This window comes from Pogoniulus pusillus, chromosome 8, assembly GCF_015220805.1.
Source record: "Pogoniulus pusillus isolate bPogPus1 chromosome 8, bPogPus1.pri, whole genome shotgun sequence".
Taxonomy (NCBI): Eukaryota; Metazoa; Chordata; class Aves; order Piciformes; family Lybiidae; genus Pogoniulus; species Pogoniulus pusillus.
In genome coordinates this window covers 8,373,037-8,394,827 of record NC_087271.1, presented here as the reverse complement: position 1 = coordinate 8,394,827, position 21,791 = coordinate 8,373,037, and the positions used below count along the sequence as shown (strand labels likewise).

The window sequence follows — 21,791 nt, the reverse complement described above, 5'->3', positions numbered from 1 at the left end:
TCCATACAAAATAAAAAGGACCTTGTTTGGCACGCTGCTTTCCAAAGCAGACTGGGCCAAAGCCTTAGACCTGCGTTTCTCACTGGAGGGCAGAACCAGTCTCCCATTTCCAGAGGCCTCAGCTTCAGGAGACTCCTGGTGCTGCCAGCAGAGCGCTGTGCTTTCCCTAACCGCTGTATTACGAGAGTGCCAGTGTAGGTGAAGGCTTCATTGTGCTGGGCAGTACAAACATGCATCAGATGAATGGTCCCCGTCTCAAAACATTTACTAGCCAAGGTAATTTTCAAGCGACGCGCAAACTGCCCCGCACACACGAAGGCGGCAGGCCGGCGCTCCTGCCGCGGGATGCAAGCTGTCTCTCCGCTTGCCAGCCAAGCCCACAGCCGGAGCGAAGCTGTTCCGGGCCAGAGCGGCGCCCGGCAGCGAGGAGCAGTACGCAGGAAAATCTCGGCTGTCCAGTGCCACACGGCACACGCCGCCGGCACCCAGCTCCCTCATGCGGCTCCCAGCGAGCCGCAGGCCCAACGCAGACCCGCAGCCGCCGGCGAACCCCTCGGCTCCGGCCGGGAGGGAAGCGGCGGTGCGAGGCGGAGCCCGGCAGCCGCCCCGCCTCCCTCCTCGGGGATGCCGGGATGTTTACGGGCCCGGCAGGAGCAGCGGGGGGCGGAGAGGAGGTCGGGGCTGCCGTGGGTGTCTGAGCTGCCCGCCAGAAGCCTAGCTAGGCGCCCGCGGCCAGCTTCGGCCCGGCGCTGCGCTTGAAGCGCCCGACAAGCCAGGGAGGGGAGGAAGCCAGTTGCGGGCCCCCGCGCCAGGAGGAGGCGGCGCCAGGCTTCCCGGTGAGCGGGGCAGCGGCAGGGCCGCTGGGCGAGCGGCGCGGGGCCGGGGCAGCAGCCGCATCAGGGGGTCCCGGTGGTAGCGGCTGCCTTCCTGGCGGCGCTCCCCCATGTTCCGCGGGGGCGGCTGCCGGGGTCCCGCCCTTCGCCGCCTCCTACTGGTCGCCGGGGTCCTCACTGGCAGTGCTATTGGACGCGGCAGCTGCCGCTCCGCCCGCCGCAGTGGGAGGGAGCCGTGTGGGTTTGGAAGCGAGAAACTTTCTGCGCCGCACTCCTGCGGCGGGGTGGCCGCGGCTGTGGTTGGTCTTCGTACGGGGCAATCGCTGTCGGTCTGGTGCTCGGCGACCCGTTGTAGGGGCCGCCTGGCATTGTGGCGGTGCCTCACTGTGGGCTGGTGTGGTGTCTCGGGTGGCAGCGGTTGTTCCTGCTGCGGGACATGACTGTCGAGAGGAGAACGGGCGACCGGCAACGCTGCTCATCGGCGGCCCGACTCGTTCGCCTGAGCGCGCCTCGGCTGCCTTCGGCCTGACTGCCGAGGTGTTCGCTGAAGGCCCCGTTTCTCTGCCGCTGTCTGGGCTCTTCGGTCTAATACCGCAAGCATAGTTCGGTTCATTGTGTTGCTCGTCGGTTCGAGCTGGTTTCCTCCAGGATCTTCTGCTCTCCTGACACCCGGGTGAGGGATGCTCCCCGAGGCAGCCGAGGGGGTCAGCCGAGTCTGAAGGTTTTCACGTAGTGCTGGGTAAAACCGGTGTCTTCTGTAAGAGCCACGGCGCTTCGATACTGAGTCGACAGACCCCCCAACCGAGGCAGGAGGCTGTTGCCTCTGCCCCTCTCCCTGCATACGGGGCAGCTGCCTCCGGCCGAGAGGAGCCGCCGTAGCCCCGGCAGCGAGCGTGGCAGGCGGGCGGGCAGAGGCGGCCGCCTGTGCTTGCGGGCCGCTCGCCGGAGCTGGTGTTTCCTTGTCGCTGCACTTACCAGCCTCCCGTGGCTGCTGGGTTTGCTTTAGCGCTTGGTAAGGCTCCCAGATGGTGGGAGCGCCAGGAGCTGAACCAAGGCCTAGTGAGAAACGCTACAAGCGAGGCATCCTCCATCTGCTGGAGTTTTTTCTTTTTCTCCTCCTGCCCCTTTCTCTATCTTACTTAGCACCAAGCCTCGGTTATACTAATACTGGCCCTGAGTTGCGTGGTGTGTCCGTACGAACCGTACAGCTCCTTGGCTTTTCGGAATCAGAAGTTCAGGGTGGAACGTTGCTTTGTTTTGCTCACTATTTTGTGAGGAGCCTCACTTCTTGAATGGTGAAGTTACTTAAGATGTTAAGCCTGCTTCTAATAAAAGATGATGCCTTGTGCATACATTAAAACACTCAAATACTTGTTTCTTGATACCGGGAAACACTGTTGCTTAATTTTTTTTCACTTGTGTCAACTGAATGGTGAACTTTTGTCACCTCTGAGCTGATAGCACTGTTTTCTCAGATGGCAGTGGCAGCATTGCTTCTCAAGAGGGTTCACTTTGTTGAATATATTGGATATTTTCTGTCTATAAAGTTATGTTACAAGCTTGAGATGCAGAAATTACAGTGCATGGCAACCTCTCAAAGTTAACCTCTTAATCTCTTAGACACTTCAGATGATTAGATGTCAAGTGATTGTTTGCAGCTTGACTAAGTCAGCCAGAAAGAAGCTTAAAACTTTCGAGGCTATCTAGGAGACAGTTCAGCGTTGAAGTGAGTTTGAAATTTTGGACTCAAATTGTTTTGGGAGAGATAAGAGAATCATTAATTCATGAGTAATGAAAAACTTAGAGGAAGGAAAACCGTTTTGTGTTGTGAAAAGAAAGAAACTTGCCGAGCAATGTGGGACAGCTTTAAAAGTAGCAACCTAAAAGTCCTGCAGGTTTTTATGTGGTTGGTTGGTTGGTTGTTGGTTTCATATTGGAGACTATATTAATGATATTTCTTCTTTAATTTCAAAACAGAAATATATGACATTTATAAACATCAGATATTTGGGAAGATGACTTCTTAAAGCACACTGAGGAGATTTTCACTGTAAGGGTAGATATGCTGTCATTGTCATAGATATCTTGGACTTGATGATCTGTGAGGTCTCTTCCAACCCTGATGATACTATACTATGATCTTGTATTTAACATACCAGTTAGTCATTGGAGTTTTAAAAAAATCATTTGAGAACAAATAAAGGAATCTTAGCCAACTAAAAATCTTGTATTGACTTATTGCAGTGGCTCCAGGGTCTAGAAGAATGAAGCCAGTAGAATCTCATCCCCATGGTAGAAACTTGCTTCCAAATATGAGAAAAGGCTAGCATTTTAGAGTTCACCTGAAGGCCTGTGAGTGTATGAAATACTTAAATGAAATATGGCATAGTCAGTTACTCACTGTGACCTGTGGTATCTTCTAAATAGTAAGGTAGAGCCACGTAGCTCACCTGTAGCTATTGTTTTTCTGCTGCTGAGCCTAACTCCATTGCACAAAACATAAACAATGTAGTATAGCTATCTGCAGACACTTTGAAGCAGTTTATTCATGCATGCAAGCCTCCCCCCCCTGCCATGTTTCATAAGTATGGTACAATATTCTTCATTTACACCAGCCCTATGTTCAGTTCTCTTGCCATTGATGTTTTGTTTCCTTCTGAAGTTTGATATTGTTCCAGACATCTGTGCTGAACGGATGAGTTCATGTTACTTTGGAAAGTCTCCTGGGAAAAGTCAAGCTGCACTAACTTCTCTACCACCAAGGGAATTTTTTGGATGATTTGGGGCTTATCCAAAACTCCCTCCAGATTCTTTCGAAATGATGGGGGTGGGAGATTATTTTATGCAGGTTAATGCTATTGATAGTTTTAGGAGTTAATGGACTAATTTCCGTAAAATTGGTTTGATTTAGCTATGCTCCATATTTTGCAACAGAGATGAAAATAGCTGACCGAAGTGGTGGTGATAGAGGCAGCCTTTAGAGCACTGATTTCCTGTAGCTAGAACCACTTGACATTCTTCCCCCCCCATCCCACCTACTTGGCAGGGAACTCAGCCCTGGAGAGAAGTACAATACCACTATCTGTTTGCTGGTTACTAAGTATTAAAAGTGTTCTTCCTGACACATTATTCGAAAAGGCTGAAGAAAAACAATGCTGTTGAAGTTAATTGCTTCCCTGGTGAAGGTAATCCTGTGTGTTTGTCTCTGGCATGTGAAACATCACTGTGATTCAGTCGTGATTTCTGTAGCTGGAAAACATGCGGTATATTTCAAGTGCTGTTATTCCCTGATGGGCAAAGAGAATATACACTTGTGTAAACAAATGTGTTATGAAATTTCAAGCAAGGCATAAAAAGAGAAATTTGTTAGTGCTGTGAAGAATCCCCTTAAATCCAAGAGCATGTAGTTAATCTTGTGATACTAGTGAGTTCTTACTGTCGATTATAGGTGAAGTAAATCGACTGTTTGCCTCATGTGGCATTTGAGAGTTTGCATTTCAGGCTTTAATCGGCTTGGAATGATTTGTATCAAAATTATTCCTGTCTTATTTTATAGCTAGATCTATATTAAACCTGATGGATTGCTTTACAGTGTCATAACAGTACATGTAAAGATAGTAGAACAGGCCCTTGCAGAAATTTTTGGGAGAGGCTTGGGTTAGGTGCTGTGAGGTGTTGAAGTCTGTCCTGTGAAATCTTTTTCACTTCATTTTTAGTCTTCTGTTGTCAATATATAAAGTTTAAAAAATAATTGTTTCCTTGAAAGCTGGATGAGAAAACTATCACAGGTGAACTTAAATCTAGAATAAGTAAAAACTTGTGTGAAAATGCACAGCATTCTGTCCTGTAGAGGCCCTTCTTCTGTACTCTTTTTGTCCTCATCTGAGAGCAGATCCAAAAAAGGAGTTGTCTTTGCAGCAGAGAACTTCCAGTACTTTCCCTATGTGAAATTCAGAACTCTGTGCTAGGTACGTGGGCCGTTTGTGAAGTTCATGGAGGTGAGTAGGACTATAAGAGGAGCAACTATCAGCCTGCAAACAGCATTTAAATGTACAACTAGTCATTGAGGATACTCCATGAGCAGTAGCTGATCTTGATTATTTTAGCCAGAGGAGGTTTGATGTAAAACACAGAAACAGCTGTGAACTTGAGTGTTGGCCTGCTTCTGAAGTGAGTGTGCTGGCTGCTAGCTGCTTTACTTCTGAACCCAGGGGTTCTGGATTACTTGCTACCGTTATTGCGTGCTTTCAGGGTTTCAGAGGTAGTGCTAGTCAGAGGATCATAGAAAGCCTGTGCACTATGTCTGGTGTTTCTTTTCTGATTCTGTGCAGTGCTTCATTCATTTAATCATCGCTGGGGGAGCACAGATTTTAAACGATATGCTATAGATACATCTGTTTGGCTTGTGAATGTGCATCTATCACCTGCAGTATGGTATCACAAGGTGGTGTTTTGCACTTGCTTCTAAGTTATTTAGACATTTCTTTAGGGATTATGTGGAATTTATTGTTGCACATGTTTTACTTCATCTGTAGCAATGTGGATGTTATCAGCCGTGGTTGTGGCACAGTTGTATGCAGACAGCATTTTTCCCTGGTGCCTTGCAATAATGGGTTTATCTGTCAGTGCTTCCAGCCTTTTAATTTGTCCTGCATGTCTTTTAACTCCTGTGTAAAGCTCAGCTGCTTACATTTTCAGTAAATCTCTTGAGCATCTCTTTATGAATATTTTTTTTCCCTCACAGATGCATTTAAAACTTTCTCTTCGTTAGGGAAAGGTCTCCTCTCTGTCTGCAGACGGGAATTGTGAGGTTTCAGGGTTGAAAGGATTAGCTGCTTCTCTCTGGAAATATTTGCCCTTCTGAGAAGGGTTATTTATTTTTTTAATTTAAATTGTTATTAAAAAAATTAAACTTCTTAATTAAAAAAAATCCATTTTTCTTAATCTTAATTGGAATTATCCTGCTTCTCCCCCCCCCCCCTTCCATTTATTTTTGTTTCCTGTTGCTATTTTCCTGTACAGTATTTTGTTGATGGAAGTTTTGGCTGGTTGTTGGATAAACTGCTTTCTCTACACTGGCTCCTTGCCTTTCTAACAAAGCTCTTTTAAGTTTAAGGTCATGTTAGCATTCCTACCTAAAGATGAAGTAAAATGAAATGTGGTGAGCTAGTGCACTCGTGCTGTTGCTGGAAGGGAGGTGTTCTATTTCTTCTACAGACCCCTTCCCACATCTCCCATCTCTGAACTCGCCCTGCTTGCCTTTTTTCCTCTGGCGCTCAGCAGACTCCCATATGTATTGATTCGGCTCTCGGCTTGCAAAATACAAACCCAGCTGTATTAGGGAATTAAATCAGCTCAGCAAAAAGTCCATAATAGAGTTCAAGATGGCTATGCTGGATCATGTGACCAAGAAAGGAAGAGAGCACAAGACTTTTGGTACAGAATTTCATGATAGAGATATAATTTAATAATAGATTCAACTGATTTAAGTTAGGACTACTCTGCCCCCAGCTGTGTCTTTGTCTTTTGCCATCACAGTTCTGTCCTGTTCTCTGCAATGTAACGATTCAGGGAACTGAACTACAAAGAACCTGTTTGCAGGTCTAGTTTTCATCTAGATTCACTTACCTAGGAGTCTGGGTAGCTAAAGGAACAACACTGGAAGGAAGAGGGTCTGGAACGTATGGTTAAAAGGCAGAGGAAGCAGCAGCATCTCGTACTCGGTTCATGCTGTCTTAGAACTGCATCCTTACAGAGGCTTTCTTGATAGTACTGTGGTTAGAAATGCATTTAATTCCCTGCAAAACGTTTCTCTGTGTTGTGATTGTGACCCACCTGCTTCCTCTATAACTGGCTCTTCTGTATAGGGAAATGAATAATCCTATTTGTTTCCAAGGGAATGGAAGTTAAATTAAAACATATCAGGCTGCTGCCCAGTCAGTTTCAGTTTCTGTTTCTTCTTCAGTTTACATGAAATAACGATTGGATCGTTCAAAGAAGGACAAGCCAGTGCACGTACAACCCTTTGGGAGCACCTTGCAAGATAAGCAATCTGCTTGAGTGATGTAATTGAAATGGTGAGGGAGAAGTAAACAAAATGTTACTACTTAAATGGTGCAAATGAATGAAGAGGAAAGGAAGCAGACTTGTGAAGAAGGAGGGCTTGGACTTTAATCTTCTAGTCAGACAGTAATGCCAGAGAGTGAACTCTCAGTAGCTGCTGGATGACAGTGACTGGCATATGTATTTTTGTGGGTTAGGGATGAAAATATGTCTGATCAATTGGGACAAATGGATAAGAAAGTAGCATATGAACTTTTGGTCTGTTCCTTTTTTGGAATACTTTTTTTCCTTAGTGTATTCCTTTATTTAAGTGTCTATGGTTACTCCTGCTCTTGCTAAAACTAACCTAGCTATACTGGCTGTTTGTTTTCTGCCTGTTTTGGCTGGACTGCCCATGAGTAGGGAATTTGGACACAGGGTTTTTTTAAGAATTCACTTTTACTTCCACATAGGTAGATGATAGCTGTTTGTAGAATCATAGACTCAACCAGGTTGGAAGAGACCTCCAAGATCATCCAGTCCAACCTAGCACCCAGCCCTAGCCAGTCATCTAGACCATGGCACTAACTGCCTCATCCAGTCTTTGCTTGAACACCTCCAGGGATGGTGACTCCACCACCTCCCTGGGCAGCCCATTCCAATGCCAGTCACTCTCTCTGTGAACAACTTCCTCCTACCATCCAGCCTAGACCTCCCCCAGCACAGCTTGAGACTGTGTCCCCTTTCCTTGAACACCTCCAGGGACAAGTTCTGTCCCCCTGCAAGGAGGAGAGATTTCTTGCGATCCTATGGGCAGTATTGATCTGGTGCTGTACTAAAAACCCAAAGGCTTTTAGAAACTGCTTATAAAATTAATGCCAATTCTACTTTGTATATGCATCTGTGGTCAATCACTTCAGCATTGTGACAGATTATGCAGAATTAATCATCTGTATTAATTTTGATATCCAGGCGAAGATTGTTAGTAACTATGAAAACTGTTTATTAACATTAAAACTCACCAGAAAACTTATTCACAAGGTTCCAAAAATGCACTTTTTGGAGGTTTATACACACAGGGAACAGGCAAAACTAGGAGACATATTTCTTCAAGTGGCAAAGGCAGTCATGATACTGGAAGAGAAGATTCTTGCGGTTGATTATACTGCATATCCACTAGAGGACACAGGAAGCTTCTTTCTGCTTATGGCAGAAGGTAATTAGGGAATCAGAAGAGGCTTTTAAGTATTTACTCACAAAATAGTATCAGATGGTACCCAAAGCACGTGGAGGGGTTGCTGTTGGTGGTTTCAATGGTGTTAGAGGCTTTGGAGTTTCCCAGGCTCTTTTCTCAGGAAGCTGGGAATCTATAGTGTAGTCTCTGACCTAGTTCCTCTTGATTCCTGATTCAGCAGAAACCTTGCAGAGGGGGCAGGCAGGAGGCAATGAGGAGCAGCAGCAGTAGACACAAACAGAATGGCAGAGCATGGCAGAGCACACTGACTTCACCTGCATATTTATTTTATCAGTGTGGGCTGAGACTAATGGGCCTTTGGACACAATAGCCAATCAGAATGGCAGTTAGCCAAGCTTGGCCATATTAGGTGAAGCCATAGACTTGCTCTACCCAAATTTGGGGAAAGCACAGGCCTTGCACAAGGCAGATGCAAGCTAAGTGTGTGTACCTTGCTTACCATAGGATGTAAAACAAGTCTGGGCATGCCAGAGTCCTTAGACTTAGTGGTTCCAGGTTCTTTTGTCTTCTTTCCTGCAGTTGCTTCTCCCCAAAATAGAAGGAAGGAGAGCAGAAAAACATGTCTGGGCAAGCACAAATGCAGGCTGGGCAGTGAGTGGCTGGAGAGCAGCCCTGAGGAGAGAGACTTGGGGGTGCTGGTGGATGAGAAGCTCAACATGAGCCAGCAGTGTGCACTTGCAGCCCGGAGGGCCAACCAGAGCCTGGGCTGCATCAAAAGAAGTGTGGCCAGCAGGTCGAGGGAGGTGATTCTCCCCCTCTATTCCACTCTGCTGAGACCCCATCTGGAGTACTGTAACCATTTCTGGAGCCCCCATTATGAGAAGCATGTGGACATGCTGGAGTGTGTCCAGAGAAGGGCCACAAAGATGATCAGAGGGCTGGAGCAGCTATGCTATGAGGACAGACTGAAAGAGTTGGGGCTGTTCAGTCTGGAGAAGAAGAGGCTTCCAGGTGACCTTATTGTGGCCTTCCAGTATCTGAAGGAAGCCTAGAAAAAAGCTGGGGAGGGACTTTTCAGGATATCAGGGAGTGACAGGAGTTGGGGGATTGGAGCAAAGCTGGAGATGGGTAGGCTCAGCCTGGCTGTGAGGAGGAAGTTGTTGAGCATGAGAGTGGTGAGAGCCTGGAATGGGTTGCCCAGGGAGGTGGTTGAGGCCCCATCCCTGGAGGTGTTTAAGGCCAGGCTGGATGAGGCTGTGGGCAGCCTGATCTAGGGTAGGGTGTCCCTGCCCATGGCAGGGGGGTTGGAACTAGGTGATCCTTGTGGTCCCTTCCAACCCTGACTGCATCTGTGAGTGTGTATTAGCTTATTTTGGATCTATCAGACCTACCATGGCAGTATTCAGAGAAAACTCTAATTGAAACTAAACTCAGAAGTGGATGCTTCTGCATAGAATTTTACTAATGGGTGTGGATTTTTTGCATTTTAAACCTTTTTATGACAATGTGAAGCAAATACTTCAAATACATCATTGCCAGTTGATAGCAAATATTCTATGTACACATGTAGATGTCTGTATACACACATGTCTAGGCATTGATTGTGTGTGTATACTAATTAGGGTAAATGATGTATTTTAGTATGCTGGTGATCAACTTGTTCTTCCAGTCTTAAGTTTGCTCTGTCTTGTTCCAGTTGAAGTCTTGATTGTCTTGGCAGAGTTCAAGAGATCATCAGCTTAAATGTGTTGTGCTTTATTAATGCATACATTTTACTCTGCTGTTCATGGTGTGAGAAAAATAATTGAGTGTGGTAACTATTTGGTGTAGATCAAATACCTCTGTGTGTGTCCCCACACACACACACCTTGGAAATCACCCAGACTAGACTCAGCCACCTCTGGAAATTTGAATGAAGCTTATATTTACAGCTTAGCTCAATATACAAGCAGATATTTACAGTATATACAGTTGTAGACAGAAATAGACAAGGTAAAAGGTAATGCAAAAACACAGCAGCCCTCCCAGAAACCTGAGTCCCCAGGAGGGACTCCCAACCACCCTTCCACCTTCTCCCACCCCTCCCAACCTTACCCCAGTCCCAAGGAAGAATGGAGGTTTGGCCCGGGGGTTAGGAAGCAAAGTGGATTAATCAGAGGGATGGTAGAGAGGCTAGAGAGAGAGAAAAAAATGCTGCTCAGAACTTCAAGCAGAAGTGCCTTGTCTATGTTTGGATTCTTGTTCTTATACCTCTCAGTCAAGCCTCTGAGTGAAGTAGACATCACCCTTGTTTTCTCTTTCACAGCCTGTGATCTAGTTCTTACCAAAACATTCCAGCTAGCTTCAAGCTAGCACAGAAATGACTGGCATTGGAATGGGATGCCCAGGGAGGTGGTGGAGTCAGCATCCCTTTAGGTGTTTAAAAGGAGTCTGGATGAGGCACTTAGTGCCATGATTTAGTTAATTAGACAGGTTGGGTGATAGACCTCTAGAATAATCAAGTTCAACCTTTTCCAACCTGATTAATTCTGTGATCTCTTACTTCATCCAGGATCTTCCTTGTGTGTAACTTAAGCCCCTGCTATTAAAATCACTTCAAAAATTTGTAAACTGCACCCTGGATGCCAGCATTGAGTAGCAGCTGAAGAGTGTTAGTCCATTTTGGTGACCTGAGTGTGGGCCAGGTTTGGCCTGCAAGCTGGTTCCCAAGTGGGAACCAACCCAAAGAATGACTGTTAAGGCATGGTGTTGTTTAAAGCAGTGGGATGGCACTTTTTTAACCTCCTCACATTAAGCTGTTACTGCTGGGTTGAAAGTTTATCTCCTGAAATATATGTGCCTCTGATCTGAGTTGCAGTTAGGTCAGTATGTCCCTCCAGGTGACAGAGAGCAGAACTGGAATTGGACAGGCATGCTTGGAATCCCTGGCATAAACTGATGGGATTAACACTGGTGTGGTGGGTGGTTGGGCAGTTGTGTTTTGGGTGTTCAGTAAGGCATTTAGAACTCTAACTCTGGTTTCCAGAGCACAGGGTTTGAGTTTGGGTTTTGTTGTTGTCATTTCAACCAGGGTGACCGAATGCTCTGCGTAGGTTTAAGTTGTGCTTTTGGGGAGTTGAGAGTTAATGTGAGCAAATGAGAATATTCCTTTAGCCTGTATGCTTGCATGGAAACTAGTACTAATAGATTATTTTTTTACCCTCAGCTAAGGATAATCTTGTCTTTGGATTTAGTTAAGATGAGTTGTAACGTTTAAGTATCTAAAATTTGTCATTTAAAATCAGTGTTAGGTACCAAATAATCTCACTTGACACCGAGAAGTAAGGATTATGTAGTGTGTTTAATGAATAGTTGTTCTGGAAAGCCTTGGCTCTGAGCTAACTAAAATAATGGTTATAGTAAAAACTAAAAATACCTGCCTTAACTGATGGTGTAATCCAGAAGTAAACATAGTACATTCCATCCTGATCAGCACACCGCCAGCAGCGTCGCTTCGTGTTTCTCTGCGTTAGAAGTTACACGGCGCAGTTACAGCTGTATGCTGCAGAGAAGAAAAGAGTTCCAGCTTCTCAGCAGAGCTGTAACAATGAATATTCTTTCCAATCGACTTCTTTCTTCTTTTACAGAGTATAGCTGTTTCTTCTTTCTTGTTGATGATTGACTGTCCCCACTTCAGAGCCAAAATTAACAAACAACTATCCAGTCGGTGGCGAATGGAAACCATGTATCACTGAGACTATTAATAGTGGTTTCCAGAGGAAAAAGGTTGTAGTTTTTTTGTTGTTGTGGGAACTGCCATCTGTTTAAAGCAGTAACTTTATGCTTGAATGTTGTGAAATGTGTTTCAGTATGAATAGTTTACGGACTTGGAGCTGTGAAATTAGTTTTTAAACAGTGCATTTCATGTGATTGGGGTGGTGAATTTTAAGCGTTCTTCTTCTGATCGTGTTTCTAAAGACCTGGTTGGAAGACTTTGAACACCCAAGGATTTAAAGTATTTCCCCAATTATTATATTTTTGTTTTTTACTTTTTAAAATAACACTTTGTGGAGGTTTGGATGTTATCTGCCCCCCCCCCCCCCCACTTTTAGAAATGCCCCAGCTAACTCAGACAGGCTCCGGGAATATAAATGAAGCTATTTATTTACAGCAGCACAATATACAAGCAGCTATTTACAATATATACAGTTATATACAGAAATATACAAAGTAATACAGAAGCACAACTCCCCTCCCAGAAACCTGAGTCCCCAGGAGGGGCTCTCCACCACCCCAACACCTCCCCCTGCCCCTCTCAACCTTACCCCAGTCCTGAGAAAGAAAAGAGCTGCAGCCAAGAGGTTAAGAAAGAAGGTTAGTGGCAGCGAGGTTAATGAGATGTTGCTCAGTCTGAAGGCAAAAGCAAAGTGAGAACAAAATGGAGAATGTTATCTAATGTTTACTTCTTGTTCCCATACTTCTCAGCGAGACTGATGAGGGAAGGAGATACAACCATTGTTTTCCTTTTTCAGCCAATTATCTAGTTCTTTTCACCAAAACATTCTAGCCTGCTTCAAACTAGCACACACTTTAAAAAATAACTCCAGTAAAACATCAGTGATGAGCTCTGGTTTCTGTTCAGGAGTGCGTCCTCTGCTCTGATTTCACCAACAGTTGTGGATGATTCCACCTCTCCTCTAGAGCACTGGTGGAAGTCACCTGGAAAGCTGAGTTCCAACTGGGGTGTAGGAATGTGTCCTTGCATTTTGAGTTGCTTGCTGTCTTCGCATGATCGTTAGATGTGTGAGCAAGTTATACCTGAGCTTTGACAGGTGGCTGCTGAGGAAGTGAATAAGAACAAGGACACCTATATGTGAAGAAAGGAAAAGGTTTTACTCCTAGTTCAGGCAGTTGTATTTTGATAGTCCAACTTAATGGTGAGAACTTCACTTTCATGGAATCAGACAGGTTGGAAGAGACCTCCAAGATCATTCAGTCCAACCTAGCACCCAACCCTAGCCAATCCACTAGACCATGGCACTAAGTGCCTCATCCAGGCTTTGCTTGAACACCTCCAGGGATGGTGACTTCACCACCTCCCTGTGCAGCCCATTCCAATGCCAATCACTCTCTCTGGCAACAACTTCCTCCTAACATCCAGCCTAGACATCCCCTGGCACAACTTGAGACTGTGTCCCCTTGTTCTGTTCCTGGTTGCCTGGCAGAAGAGACAACTCCCACCTGGCTACAGCCTCTCTTCAGGTAGTTGTAGACAGCAATGAGCTCTGCCCTGAGCCTTCTCTTCTGCAGGCTAAACATTCCCAGCTCCCTCATTCTCTCCTCACAGGACTGTGTTCCAGGCTTGTCACCAACTTTGTCACCCTTCACTGAACACTTTTTAGCACCTCAACATCTCTCTTGAATTGAGGGGCCCAGAACTGGACACAGGACTCAAGGTGTGGCCTGACCAGTGCTGAGTACAGGGCAAGAATAACCTCTCTTGTCCCACTGGTCACACTGTTCCTGATCCAGGCCAGGATGCCATTGGCTCTCTTGGCCACCTGGGCACACTGCTGGCTCATCTTCAGCTACTAGCTACCAGTACCCCCAGGTCCCTTTCTTCCTGGCTGCTCTCCAGCCATTCTGTCCCCAACCTGCTTGGGGTTTGTTGTGGCCAAAGTGTAGAACCCTGCACTTGGCCTTATTAAATCTCATCCCATTGGCCTCTGCCCACCCACTTTCTTGTGCTGCCTTGGTGAGTGAATAGTGTCAGAGGAGCTACTACACAATTGTCATTTCAAATGAAAAATTGAGCACATTGTCTTTATCCCCAGGTACTTCATCCTGCATCTTTTCTATGTAGGTGCCATCTACTGTTTTGGTCCACTGAGAAAGACAAAGATTTAAAGTAGTAGTAGTAGTTAAGCAAAAATCTCATACCTGTGTAGTATTAACAACTATAGCTGGAGTTTAAGAAGTGGTGCATGTGCTTGTGTTCCTGTGGTTGCTATTGTGTGTGGGTATGACTCTAAATAATTCTCATCTTCAAAATGATGAAAGTTCTTTGCAAGATAAATGCTTCAGGGAGTCATTGTTCATTGCAAGTGGTGTGATGAAGACAAGCAGTCCTTTCATCCTACATGATTGGTGTGAGAGCATCTCACACCAGTTATCTTTGGCGTTCTGAAAGTTTTGGGTGCTGGAGATATAGTTGGCTTGCCTCTCTCTTCATCTGCTGTCTGTTTTTGTCACAGAGGGGGATTCTCAGCACCTGTGCCTATTTGGCGGAGGGGAGAAATTAATTGGGGTGAGATAATGTTATATAAAAATATAGATTTATTAAACTCAATATTCTGGACTCTTGCCACTCCCAACCACTGTATATTAATGTTAAAATGTCCTTACACGGTTATGAAAACATTCTGGGATAAATTATGCACAGGAACTTATTAATTACTAGCAAACATTCAAACTATAAACAGAGAGAGGAGTTTTCCCTATGGCTTAATGCTGCTTGGGGTCATAGGCTATTTGCCCAGCAGAGTGGGCTGAAATTCTTTCTGCTCTATGGCAGAGACAACTTATATTACAGAGGTATTAAAGCTTTTACTCACAACTCTTATTAATCAATAATCACCCTCTGGGCTGTGTCACATGCCAGTGTCCAAACTTCAGGGGATCTCTGCCTGTGGATTTTGAGGCTGGAATCCTCCTGGCTTGAGGGGTAAGGATGAATCTTCCCAGTTTCTGGGGAAATGTTGGTCTCTAACCTTGTTCTCGTGGTGAGGGACACAGTCTCTGCCTGGATGCTGCTGGCTCCTTCTGGATGCTTTGTCCAGGGACTTCTTAGCTGGCAGGATTTCAGGAATAGGAGGAGAAGGTTGGATGTGGCACTTGGTGCCATGGTCTAGCCTTGGGCGCTGTGGTGAAGGGTTGGACTTGATGATCTGTGAGGTCTCTTCCAACCTTGGTGATACTGTGATACTGTGTGAGAATATCGTGCTGTCTCTGGCACGGTTCTTCATGGCTAGCAGGCCGATCGTGCGTGCAGACAATGCAGAGTCTGCTTCCTGGTTCTCTCAGCAGCAGTGGCTCTTACCAGGCAATGGTAGGCAGTGGGCATGCAGGATGTGCGCGGCTGCTGGGAGTCTGAGCTCCGTAGGTAAAGGCAAGCAATGCAGGATCTGGTCCTGATAACATGATAGCGTGCAGATGTGCACAGCTGGCTGGAGACTATAGGCTCCTCATAAACATATATATATATATGCAGGCTTAAGTGTGCTCTGCATCTAAGGTATGCAGACAGGTGAGCTGCGAGTGAGTCAAAGCATGAGGGTCTGAGCATCGGAGCTATGCAATGGCATCCGAGCGTGGGCGGCTGAGCTATCAAGGTAGCATCTGCGTGGCTGAGCCTGGAGGTCTGAGCTGAGCATGTTGTTTACCTGTGCACCCCTATTTATTGAATGTGGCTGAGATTAATGGCCTCTCTGGCCACTCGAATGACCAATCAGGTTGGCAGACAGCCAAACCTTACCATAATAGGCTAAAGCCACTTGCCTGGACTCCCCCAAATATGGGGATCACATGGGCTTACACCAGGGAGACACGAGCTGGGTGTTAGGGGATTACACAACCTGTTTACAACCAGGGGTCCTGGCAAAAAAACATGTCCAGGCAAACAAAGGCATGTGTAAGCCTAATTGGGCCTGTGTGACCCTCCACAACAGTTTTCCACGAGCTACTGGTGATAGATTTGCAGAAGAAAGCCCTTGCATTACTTCTTTAAAGAGGTGATAGGTGTGCTGCATTTAGATGTGTTTTGTATTTGCTTTTCAGTTTTTAACAAGTGATGGCTCTTTGGCAGTGTTTATATTGTCTCCTTTACTACTTTACTTGAAAAGCATCTTTAGAAGAGTAATAATTGAGGCAATAATTAAAATGTAAAGATGATCAATATTATACCACTGTGTTTTGGCCTCTGGGGTTCATTCTCAAGGTGTAAGTCATGCCTCACCGTGGAAATAGTTTCCAGGCAGCCAAATCTACTTCTGTTGACAAACAGTGCAAAAGATTCGTTTTGCATCCTTGGCATTTTATATGATCCAAATGCCAAATTACTCTAAATTGTGACTCTCTCTTGCAGTCTTCAAAGGCAGAAACATGTGGGGAAAAAAAGAGAAAAGAACTTCCATATATGGACAGAAAATACTGATCTTTGCCTTTCATCTGCAAAAGGAACAACAAATCCACCAGCAAATAAATCTTCCATGCTTCTATGGTGGGATATTTGTTACCTTTTTACTTTACTTGCTTTTAGTATAAAAGCAAGCACAGTGAGCAGAGCCACTGGCAGTGATAATGATATCACTTCTCCCCCACATGGTTACAACTTCCCTTCAGGTAGCTGTAGACAGCCATGAGGTCACCCCTGAGCCTTCTCTACTGCAGGCTGAACACCCCCAGCTCCCTCAGCCTCTCTTCACAGGGTTTGTGTTCCAGGCCTCTCACCAGCTTTGTTGCCCTTCTCTGGACACGTTCCAGCACCTCAACATCTCTCTTGAATTGAGTGGCCCAGTTTGAGAAGTTTTTACTCACTCTTAGGAAAGGTTTGTGAAACAAGTAGCTCTGTGTACAGAAGGATGTTTGTAGTATTTAAAGTCTGTGGATTTTTCAGAATGAATCTATCTTGAGAAATTTCCTCATGTTAAAGATTTGAAAGCTATCACAAAAGTTTTTTATGGCAAACCATCTGTAGAATTTGCAGCTGGAAATAAGGAAATAAGTAAGAACTTGAAAAGCAAGAATAGTTTTCTAGTCAGACATGTAACTCTGGTTCCTTTGAAGGCTTTTGTACCTTTGACCAGGTAATAGACACAGTTGGTGTGATTAAGTTGTTGAGGACTTGACTCTTATTTATATATACTTTTATATCACTGTTTGCAATCAAAGTTGCTGGTGCACTTTCTGTTTTCATCTGAACAGAGGTGGCTCTCATAGGTACCAATATAACTGGGTGCTGCTCCTGCTGCCTCTCAACAAAACATCATGTAGTCTAAGGAAGGAATTGCTTAGCTGAGGGGAAAAAAGCCCTCTGAGGGTTTGCCTTTTGTCTCTTCTTCTTAATGATGATTTGGCAGATTTGGCAGGTTGGTGGGTGGGGAGGGAATAGGCTCTGCTCTCTTGTTCCTTGGGATAGGACAAGGAGCAATGGATGTAGGCTGCAGCACAGGAGGTTCCAGCTCCACACAAGGGGGAATTTCTTTACTGTAAGGGTGACAGGGCACTGGAACAGGCTCCCCAGAGAGGCTGTGGAGTGTCCTTCTCTGGAGACTTTCAAGGCCTGTCTGGATGTGTTCCTCTGTGCTCTGTGTTAGATAGGATTGTCCTGCTCTGGCAGGGGTGTTGGGCTCAATGATCTCTTTGGGTCCCTTCCAGCCCCTGACATCCTGTGGTCCTGTGTGTCTCTATCATGTGAATTTGGCAGGCATCTTTCCTCCCACCTTGTTGGTGGGGTATGAGAGGTTCATAGCTGGGACTAGATGCTGTGCTCCTGATATGGCATCTCAAAGTTGTCTCAGCTGTCTTGTCAGAATGTAATGAGTTTACATGTTTAGCTTTTTTCTGTTTAGATGGAACTACTCTTGCATGCTCTCTAAAATCTACAGATAAATTAATGCAACTTAAACAGTATGCAGGCAGCAGTTATGACTCTTCTGATGGTGTCCTGCTTCTCATGCTGTCCATATGTCTAAGGTACTGTCCAGTAGATATCTTGTGATGGTTTGGGTGTTACCTGCCACCCCCAAACTTAAGAAAATCACCCAGACTAGACTCAACTGCTCTAGAAATTGAATCAATGAAGCTATATTTACAGCTTAGCATGATATACAAGCAGATATTTACAATATATATACAGCTATAGATAGAAATATACAAGATAAAAAGTAATACAGAAAGACAACAGCCCTCTCAGAAACCTGAGTCCCCAGGAGGGGCTCTCAACTGCCCTTCCACCTTCTCCCCACCTATCTACCTTACCTCAGACTTTGCCTTAGATTAAAGGTGAGCTTGGAGAGTTGGCCAGGGGGGTTAGGTAGCAGAAGAATTAGTCAGGCAGCAAGTTAGAGAGAAAAGTGCAGCCCAAAGCCCAGAGAGAGACTCTATTATCTGTGTTTTTGTTCTTGTACATCTCAGCAAGCCTGTGAGTGCAGTAGACATCACCATTGTTTGCTTCTCACAGCCCTTAATCTAATTCTTCTCACCAAAGTATCCCAGCTAGGCTCAAACTAGCACACATCTATGTAGTTAAACAAGTGGCTGATGCCTCTGAGAAATAATGGGGATGATGCAATTTTTATCAGACAGAGACATTTATTTGGCTTTAGTAGTTTAAGGTGCATCTTTAATGAGTTCAGATGCCCATTGTGGGGTTTTTTTGTTCATTTTGTGGAACAGCTGGACATAAGAAAACTTCCTTCCCAGCTGTGCTAGTTTGAAGCAAGCTAGAATGTTTTGGTGAGAAGAACTAGATCACAGGCTGTGTAAGGAAAACAATGATGGTGCCTACTCCCCTCAGAGTCTTGCTGAAGAAGAAAGGAAAATATTAGATAACACTCTTGCCATTTTGACTCACTCTCTGCCTCGGGCTGCTGGCGGAGCAGCATCTTACTCCCTAACCTTACTTTCCGTTTGGACTAACCTCTGCTTCTTAACCCCCTGGCCGAACCTCCATTCTTCCTTGGGACTGGGGTAAGTTTGAGAGGGGCAGAGGGAAGGTGCAGGGGTGGTTGAGAGCCCCTCCTGGGGACTCAGGTTTCTGGGAGGGCTGTTGTGTTTCTGTATTACTTTTTACTTTGTATATTTCTGCATATAATTGTATATACTGTAAATATCTGCTTGTATATTGTGCCAGCTGTAAATAAATAGCTTCATTTATATTCCCAGAGCTGGCTGAGTCTAGTCTGGGTGATTTCTAAAGTGGGGGGGGGGGGGGCAGGGAACACCCAAACCATCACAACAGTAGTTAAAAATTTGTTAAGCATGCAAATGAGGAAATGAAGTCTTTGGTTCTGACAATCTTAAGTGCAGGCTGAAGTGCAGTGTAATGATTCTATTTCTCTTTTCAGGACGTAAGGGACGGTTTTACGTGATAGAATGGATGAGCAATCACAAGGCATGCAGGGGCCTACTGCTCCACCATTTCAGCCACAGGTAGGCTTTTGGTAGCAGTTGTTTCTTTTTTGTAACAGTTATTCAAGACTGCATGCTATTGTTTCTGAAGGAAAGAGAAACTAGAAAGCATTATTTCTTGTGGGGACAGTGAAGCAGCAAACAGACTGTATTCTGATGGTCTTGAAACTAATTGAGTATCAGATTTATATTTCAAAGAAAATAATTGCTTCTCAGTTTTCATAGAATCAACCAAGCTGGAAGAGACCTCCAAGATCATCTAGTCAAACCTAGCACCCAGCCCTAGCCAGTCATCTAGACCATGGCACTAAGTGCCTCATCCATCTCTGCTTGAACACCTCCAGGGATGGTGACTCCACCACCTCCCTGGGCAGCCCATTCCAATGCCAATCACTCTCTGGCAAGAACTCCCTCCTAACACCCAGGCTAGACCTCCCCTGGCACAACTTGAGGCTGTGCCCCCTTGTTCTGTTTCTAGTTGCTTGGCAGAAGAGACCAACCCCCACCTGGCTACAGCCTCCCTTCAGGTAGTTGTAGACAGCAATGAGGTCTGCCCTGAGCCTCCTCTTCTCCAGGCTAAACAACCCCACCTCTCTCAGCCTCTCCTCACAGAGCTGTTTTCCAGGCCCCTCACCAGCTTTGTCACCCTTCTCTTGGCACATTCCAGCACCTCAACATCTCTTTTGAATTGAGGAGCCCAGAACTGGACACAGTACTCAAGGTGTGGCCTGACCAGTGTTGAGTACAGGGCAAGAATAACTTCCCTTGTCCTGCTGCCCACACTGCTCCTGATCCAGGCCAGGATGCCATTGGCTCTCTTGGCCACCTGGGCACACTGCTGGCTCATCTTCAGCTACTGTCTACCAGTACCCCCAGGTCCCTTTCCTCCTGGCTGCTCTCCAGCCACTCTGCCCCCAGCCTGTAGTGCTGCTTGGTGTTTGCTGTGTCCAAAGTGCAGAACCCTGCACTTGGCCTTGTTAAATCTCATCCCATTGGCCTCTGCCCACCCATCCAGCCTGTCCAGGTCCCTCTACAGGGCTCTCCTACCCTCCAACAGCTCAACACCTGCTCCCAGCTTGGTGTCATCTGCAAACTTACTGATGCTGGACTCAATCCCCTCATCCAGATCATCAATAAAGATATTGAACAGAACTTGGCCCAGCACTGATCCTTGGGGAACACCACTAGTGACTGGCTGCCAGTGTTGCTATTCTGCTCTGTTGTCTGTGCAGTATTCAGTGTACACAATAGACTGTAGTGAAGCATTTTGCTTTTGCTTCATGCAAATGCTGTTCTGAAAATGTCAGGCTTTCTTTTTTTGTGGTAGCTGACCAATCAGTTCAACTTGCCAAGGAGGAAACACTTCATGGTGTTTCACAGATCTTTTTTTCCTGTATGGTAGTAGCTAATTTAAAAAGTCATGATTCTCTGTCTTGAGGGTTGTAGTTCCAGTTAAGTTTCTGATTGCAAGGCCTGGGATGCTAGTACTGAGTGCCAGGGTGGAAAATCTAGAGAATCATCTGCAAGGCTGCACTGTCATGTTTTAAACTGTTGTCTTAGGGTAAGTTTGAATTGTAAAGAAGCTTTATTGCTGCATTGTGTGTATTGAGCAGTGCACCTCTCTTTGGGATTTCACTGGGTTGTCCAGGGAGGTGGTGGAGTCACTGTCCCTGGAGGTGTTCAAGAAGAGACTGGATGAGGCACTTAGTGCCATGGTCTAGATGACTGGATAGGGCTGGGTGCTAGGTTGGACTGGATGATCTTGGAGGTCTCTTCCAACCTGGTTGGTTCTATGATTCTATGGTATATTCTCTGAGAAAATATTTTTTCTACTGCTCTTTCTTCCTATAGCTGACTATTAATCAGCTCAGTGCTCTGTCTCAACCTTCAATAGTTTAGTTGCATGGGTTAGGAATCCTCACAGGAGGAACCTGGTTAAACATTTTCAAGTATATGTATTGTGATTTCTTCAGCAGAAAAGCCCAGTTAGAAAAAAACTGTCTCACTCCATTCTTAACTGCTTACTAGAATGTCTAAATAGCCCAGTAGCTGAGTTGCAGCAATGTTTGAAGTGAATCTGTGAATCCTTAAAAGATAAACAAATAGAGTTTCCAGTTTTGGTTTTAAAAATCCAGATCAGTCTTTGGCTCAATGTAGGGCACTGGCACACAGTAAAGTGCCAGTGCTGGGGAGTCACAGTATCACCAAGGTTGGAAGAGACCTCACAGATCATCAAGTCCAACCCTTTACCACAGAGCTCAAGGCCAGACCATGGCACCAAGTGCCACGTCCAATCTTGCCTTGAACAGCCCCAGGGACGGCGACTCCACCACCTCCCCGGGTAGCCCATTCCAGTGTCCAATGACTCTCTCAGTGAAGAACTTTCTCCTCACCTCCAGCCTAAATTTCCCCTGGCGCAGCCTGAGGCTGTGTCCTCTTGTTCTGGTGCTGGCCACCTGAGAGAAGAGAGCAACCTCCTCCTGGCCACAACCACCCTTCAGGTAGTTGTAGATAGCAATAAGGTCTCCCCTGAGAGTCATGAGACTATGAGT

At 45.6% G+C, this 21,791-nt stretch overlaps 1 protein-coding gene across 4 annotated transcripts in view; it reads left to right on the top strand.

The window, feature by feature from the left end:
• The first annotated feature begins 612 nt into the window (after positions 1 to 612).
• Positions 613 to 21,791, top strand: part of NEK7 (NIMA related kinase 7) — a 91,608-nt gene continuing 70,429 nt past the window's right edge. For 2 of the 4 annotated variants that reach the window (XR_010303035.1, XM_064147132.1), the window contains exons 1-2: positions 613 to 836; positions 19,176 to 19,260. Coding sequence is in view for 2 of the 4 variants with exons in the window: in XM_064147132.1 (XP_064003202.1) it covers positions 19,204 to 19,260 (57 nt within the window). In the remaining 2 variants the exon portion in view is untranslated. Of the gene's footprint in view, positions 837 to 11,696; positions 11,836 to 19,175; positions 19,261 to 21,791 lie in introns of all 4 variants that reach the window. The other 2 variants (XM_064147133.1, XM_064147134.1) reach the window with 2 other exon arrangements.